Consider the following 6,755-nt stretch of genomic DNA (forward strand, 5'->3'; position numbering starts at 1 on the left):
GTAACAAGCTGCTAGCTGCTGTTATGTTCTTCGTGGCTCATTGTGCATATCTCAATTTAGGACGGTGAATACAATACGGTTATCAACAAAGCACAAGTAGCTAATGCGATCTACCTGCTGGTCCATCAAGTAAAGTTCCAGTTGGTTCTTCAGCCGACAGATGGTGCCCTCCGCGTCCGTGGCTCGCCGCTCCTCGTCAGCCAATTGACTGCGCACGTGATTGCACTCTGACGTCAGCCTTTCGACGCGTAGTCGTAGTGACGTGACCTGGCACAAGACGCGGGCTCAGTCCAATCTTTATCCCGCTGCGTCAGGCCTCAAAATCACTGGACTAAAGTAAATCCAGCACTAGATTAACAGTTACGGTAACTGCAGCTAAGATATCAACAGCAACGACATCACCAACAAAATGCATACAGCACTCTCCACAAGACAAACGCCCTGTCTGAGTTGTGCAGAATTCGGTGCCCACTTGATGCGTCGCACCTCAGCGGTCTGTGCGCCACAGAGCTCCGATGCCCACCCGCCGTGCATGTCATTACCATGTACATTATGTACGAAAGCTTTTGTCAGCATACACTACTCACAGAAGAGTAGTCAGATAAGCGGATATAGAATCCCGCCCAGGCGAGCGAGATGTCGTGTGCACAAAACACTTTTCATTACTTGCAACCGACCGTAGCGGCAAGCGCACGCGCCAGCAGGTCAGTGCATTTCCCTATCAGAGAGCAACGCAAAATAGCTTCAACGTGCCAAACGGGCCTCATCTAAGACAAACACGTCTTCGCAGCTACACGTGGAGCCGTCTGCGCGTCAGCCGACGACAGCACTAGCTGCCGTCGCCCGCCGTTGGCTGTCGGTCGGGCACGCCGTACCTCCCGCTCGGCTTCCTGGCTGCGCTCCAGCCAGACGCGCTCGTCCGGCGCGCCGGCCTTCACCTCCAGCAGCGCCCGCTCCAGCAGCGCCCTCTGCGCCCGCACGCCCTCCCGCTCCCCGTCAGCCGCGTCACGGGCCACCTGCCGGCACATGGAGAGGTGTCACGCGTCGCGATTAGTCAGCGTCATACGGGGGTGACACATGTCACGGTTGGCTGGCCTGCCCAGGAATGACGTCACACGTCGCGGCCCAGCCGGTGTGACGCTGAGATGACGTCAGAGGTCTGGGCGTCTGGTGTGAGTGGCGGGTCGGGCGAGTGTGCGGTGGGCGGCGAGGTGTTCAGTGCCGCTGGGCGATGCGAGCGAGCGACGGGCGGGCGAGAGGCACCGCTGGGCGCTGGGAGCGAGGGGTGAGCGAGAGGCACTGCTGGACAAGAGGCAAGGAGGGACGGAAGAGATACGCCGCTGGACGGCAGAGAGCGAAGGGTGGGCGAGAGGCGCTGCTGGGCCGCTTGACCGAGTAGCCGCGGCCCCGGTAATCAAACGGCAATGAACAACAGGCGCTCAAACTCTGCGCAATCTGCATCAACGTAATACCAGTTACCAACACATGTGTACGGAGTGAGCAGCAGGCTCAACACGCGCGCATTGCAGACGGAGCGGGACAGGGATGGCGGCGCCGGTGTGTCGTCGCTGACCTGGGTGGCGCAGAGCTGCCCCTGCAGCGTCTGCCGGAGCGTCAACAGGCCGGCCAGCGTCTGGCAAAGCCGCTCCTGCAGGGCGCGCTGCGGCAGACTGAGGCAGCCGCGCAGCTCCTGCACCACGCACCGCACCGTCCTGGCAACCGCAGAGGAGTCAGCCAGGAGAGGCCGAGAGGCCGATACTGAGCCGGCCCTGCTTATCAGATACGCTCTGAGACTGAACACGGCAGCGGGCGCTATGTCCGAGCTGACTACAGTATGTCCGTCGCAAGAACGCTAGGTGCGGTCGTACGGAGCGAGGGCAGTCGCTTCGCAAGGTCCAAATTACGAGTTCCGGGAATGCGCGAGCGGATGTAAACCATATCCATACGTAAACCGGGCACTGGGGTAAGAGCCAAACACGTCATCTTCTAACGCCTGTCTCTAACATCGTCCGTTCTGCTCAGAAAGCATTTCGTTTAGCACAAAAATAGCGCAAAACTAACACCACCACGAGCAACTTTATTAATATTGCAATACATCACTAGCCATTTCAAACTGACATCGCAGCACTGCACACTAGAGCTCAGCACGCCATGCCGCCACTACCATTAGGCCCTGTGCAGTCCTCAAAGAATAACATAGGGCACTTTACTCTAGGCACAGTGACGGGCATCGTTACCAAGTGTGCCATGACATGTGAGAATGCCACGCCACGGTGCACCGCTGTCCACAGCAAGCAGTCTGTCCGCTCCCCACTGCGGCGTCGAAGCACCCGACCGGCTGGTCCGGCGGTAACGGGGACCGACCTGATCTTTTGGCCGTGTGAAGTCTTCAGACCGGACATTGGACCCGCACGCTGGCCGTCTGCGTCTCCGCCTGGTAAATGCGCGCCTCGGCCGACACCAGCGCCGCCTTGGCGGTGCCCAGCTGACTTTGTACTTCAGCTTCCGACCGCTCCGCGGACAAGAGGCGCTGGTGTAGCGAGGCTGAAAAAACTCGGTGCATCACCAAACCTGTACCATCACCTATACGCAGAGTACACATGGGACACATGCAGCCGCCTGCGGTGATCCGCACATCAGTCCAGACTCCAATGCATAGAATGATGGGCGGAAAGCCGGAGCAATACAGCACGCCGTCGATCTGCTGCCGTCACCGCTGTGGTCTGGCACCTGCGGCGCCCGTGTATATTCATATCTGAGCTCACCGTGCGCCTGCGTGTTCATCCTACTCGTCACTTTGGGATTAAAGAAATATAGCAGAAGGCATATACATATTTTATTGACGTATTTATAATATACATGTGTATATATACACACACACAAACATGTATATATATATACATGCATATATATATATATATATATATATATATATATATGTACGTATGCATGTATAAAGGCTGTAACAGCAGAACTTGACTTCGTTGGCGGCTTTGTACTTTGGGGGATACTGGGAACAAGCAACATTACCAACCACGTCTCTTACGTCAACCGCCGAAAGCTGTGTGCTTAGCTCTGTTTGCGTCCAAATCCTGACAAAGATGGCTCCTGATATCCCTCTGCTAAGAGCAAGGGAATGGAGTCGGACAGTCTGCTATTTTCCCGCCGGATGCTGCAAGGTGTTGAATGTTGGAAAACATCTTGTGAAATACGTATCACAAAAATTGTGGAAGGATATTTTGACATCTCCCGAGTTGCACGGAAAATCTCGCATTTCAAACTTCCCGACCTTAACGATGCTATACTTTTCAATACTATTGCCTACGCGACTCATGCCAGCCCGGAATACCAGCGGTGAGGACAACAGAAGAACGGTTGTCTATGAAGTCTATTGAGAGGTTAAGATTTTACCCAGCAAAGACGTAGATTGCTCTCTAAAACAAATGCCGTCTGCCACTATCCGTAGGTGTTTACCCATGTTTGACAGTAATGTGTTTCTTCCAAGCGTATATTTACATAACAGTGGCCATCTGAGCTTTGTCGACTGATAGCAGGCAGCGCAGGGGCGGCAGACAATATGTCATACGGGAGACACCAACCCGCCGGCCCGGGCACCGGGTGGCGGTCCTGAGGTCCATCCCCGCACCCGGCCGGCAATTTAGACGGCTCGCTGGCGGCGCATCATGCGCGCTGGTCACTTCGAGCCGCCTCCGACCTCCGGACGGGCTGGACGATGCCCGGCCGGAGCTGGCGCCGCCTCTCTGGCCGGCTGGCGGCCGTCCGCCGCGGCGTGGTCAGTGACCCGCGCGGGCTTCCGTCGACGGTCGGCAGCTCGCGCGCTCCAGCGGCGGCCGGACAAGCCACCCGCAGCCGGCCCGGCAGTGGCGGCAGGGATGCACGGCGGAGGGGTCATGCGTACCGGAGCCGCCCTGCTGCAGGCGGCCGGTCTACTGAGCCTCCTGTCCGCCGCCGTCGCTGCCTCCGCCGCCTCCGCCCGACACCGGCCGCCGCACATCGTCCTCATCGTGGCCGACGACCTGGGCTTCGACGACGCGAGTTTGCGCGGCTCGGACCAGATCCCGACGCCCAACCTGGACGCGCTGGCCGCGACCGGCGTGCCGCTGAGCCGCTACTACGTGCACCAGCTGTGCACGCCGTCCCGGGCAGCGCTGCTCACCGGCCGACTGCCGGTGCACACGGGCCTGCAGACGGACGTCATCTATGGCGCCGAGCCGTACGGTCTGGCCCTGGACGAGGCGCTGCTGCCGCAGTACCTGGAGCGACGCGGCTACCGCTGCCACGCCGTCGGCAAGTGGCACCTGGGCTTCTACCGGGAGGCCTACACGCCGACGCGTCGCGGTTTCCGCTCGCACTTCGGCTACTGGACCGGGCACATTGACTACTACGACCACACGGCCCACGAAGGCGCCCTCTGGGGGCTGGACCTGCGGCGAGGGCTGCAGCTGGTCGGCGGCGCGTTCGGCCAGTACACCACCGAGCTCTTCACGACCGAAGCCGAGAGACTGATAGGCGCGCACAACGCCTCGCGCCCGCTGTTCCTCTACCTGGCGCACCACGCGGTGCACGCCGGCAACGCCTACGCCCCGCTGCAGGCGCCGGCCGCGGCGCGCGCGCGCTTCCCCTGGATCACGGACGAGCGGCGGCGCGCGTTCGCCGGCATGGTGTCCGAGCTGGACGCGTCGGTGGGACGCGTGGTGTCGGCGCTGGCCGCGGCTGGTCTCCTCAACGACACGCTGCTCGTGTTCACCACAGACAACGGCGGCGCAGTGGGGGGCGTTGACGCCAGCGCCGCCTCTAACTGGCCCCTGCGCGGCGGCAAGTACACGCTGTGGGAAGGGGGCGTGCGCGGCACCGGACTGGTGTGGAGCCCGCGCCTGCCGCGCCGCTCGCGGCCGCTCTCACGCGCTGTGCACGTCACAGACTGGCTGCCGACGCTGTACGAGGCGGCCGGCGGCCGGGCGGCCGACCTGCGCCGACTGGACGGCGTCAGTCAGTGGGCGGCGCTGAGCGGCGCCGCGCCGCCGCCCGCCGCGCCGCGCCGCCTACTGCACAACATCGACCCGGCCACCAACTACTCGGCGTTGCTTGACGGGCGGTACAAGCTGGTGAAGGGTCAGCCGTTTCCGTGGAACTGCTGGTACGGCGGCGGCGGGCGCAATGCGTCCGGCGCCGACCTGTACGCCCTGATGGTGGACTCGGCCGCCGGTCGCGCCGCGCGCCGGCTCGGTCTGAACGTCACACGCCGTCGCGCCGCCGCCCTGCGCCGCCAGCTGGCCGTGAGGTGCGGCCCGCGGCCGGCCGAGCCCACGCCGAACTGCGCTGGAGGCTGCGTGTTCGATGTGGCAGCCGACCCGTGCGAGTTCACCGACCTGTCGCCGGCACAGCCGCAGCTCCGCGCGCGGTTGCTGGCTCTGCTGGAGCGCTACAGGCGCTCCATGGTGCCGTCGCGCAAGAAGCCGGCCGACCCGCGCGCCGACCCGCGCCTCTGGGGCTACAGCTGGGTGCCGTGGGCCGACATGACGCCAACGTGACGCCGGCACGCTGCCGACGCTGACGGCTGCCAGGTCCCACCACGCTGCCCGCTGCCGACGCTGACGGCTGCCAGGTCCCCACCACGCTGCCCGCTGCCGACGCTGACGGCTGCTGGGTCCCACCACGCTGCCCGCTGCCGACGCTGACGGCTGCCAGGGTCCCACCACGCTGCCCGCTGCCGACGCTGACGGCTGCCAGGTCCCATCACGCCGTCAACTGCCGACGCTGACGGCTGCCAGGTCCCATCACGCCGTCAACTGCCGACGCTGACGGCTGCCAGGTCCCATCACGCCGTCAACTGCCGACGCTGACGGCTGTCAGGTCCCATCACGCTGCCCGCTGCCGACGCTGAAGGCTGCAAGGTCCCACCACGCTGCCAGCTGCCGACGCTGATGCTGCCCAGGTCCCACCACGCTGCCAGCTGCCGACGCTGACGCTGCTGCACACCGCGTGGACACACACCACACGGCTGGCATGCAAATATGCATACTGCGTACGCCCGGGAGCTTCCTCACAGCCGTTTGTATGTGAATGGCGAGCTGGAGATACACCAGCTGACTGCATCGTCTCAGCTCTGTTCTGAGGTTGGACGTGAGGAGCAGAAGCCCGGAGCTCGCCCAGGTCTGCGGGCGGTGTTGTCCTTCCCCCAGCAGGAGATGGCTTCCGGTCTGACTGTACAGCCTTCTGGTGACTTTGTACTGATCTCTGAACGCTCGAGACTAACCCTCGACAGCTTGGTACTAGCGTGTGATGGCAAAATACAACTACGTTCCAGCCTATCACTGGTATGTGACGGACGTGCGTATGATGCTTTGTATCATGCTTCTGTTCAAGGTTGTACCGGGTCAGTCAGCCAGCCCGGGTCAGTGTCCCAGTAGCAGTGGAATCACAATTATCGAAACGCGAGGCTTACTTCGCGTCATTGAGCCTTCCAGCCCAACTGACTACCGAATAACCTGTCCCAACCAGTTGGCTTGCTAATGACGGGACTTGACCGCATTACGGAATAGCCATCATCATGGCGGAATGCTGGTGACGATGGTTAGGGCATTGACCTATTGGCCTATGACGGCCTATTGACCTATTGACCTATTGGCCTATATCATGACGGCATGCCATGATATGATACTATGATGCTCCTGACCACTAAACCTTGGCATGTACGTGGCCGTGGAAGTGTAAGCACACTAAGCTCGACACGC

The 6,755-nt window shown here is 61.5% G+C and overlaps 1 protein-coding gene across 1 annotated transcript; it reads left to right on the forward strand.

Moving 5' to 3' along the window:
• The first annotated feature begins 3,862 nt into the window (after positions 1-3,862).
• On the forward strand, positions 3,863-5,552 carry LOC119096567 (arylsulfatase I). Its single transcript, XM_037219471.1, has 2 exons — positions 3,863-5,031; positions 5,368-5,552. The coding sequence occupies exons 1-2, from the start codon at positions 3,894-3,896 to the stop codon at positions 5,550-5,552; spliced, it is 1,323 nt and encodes a 440-aa protein (XP_037075366.1). The 5' UTR covers positions 3,863-3,893.
• The last annotated feature ends 1,203 nt before the right edge of the window (positions 5,553-6,755 follow it).

This window comes from Pollicipes pollicipes, unplaced genomic scaffold, assembly GCF_011947565.3.
Source record: "Pollicipes pollicipes isolate AB1234 unplaced genomic scaffold, Ppol_2.1 Scaffold_4295;HRSCAF=5057_pilon_pilon_pilon, whole genome shotgun sequence".
NCBI lineage: Eukaryota > Metazoa > Arthropoda > Thecostraca > Pollicipedomorpha > Pollicipedidae > Pollicipes > Pollicipes pollicipes.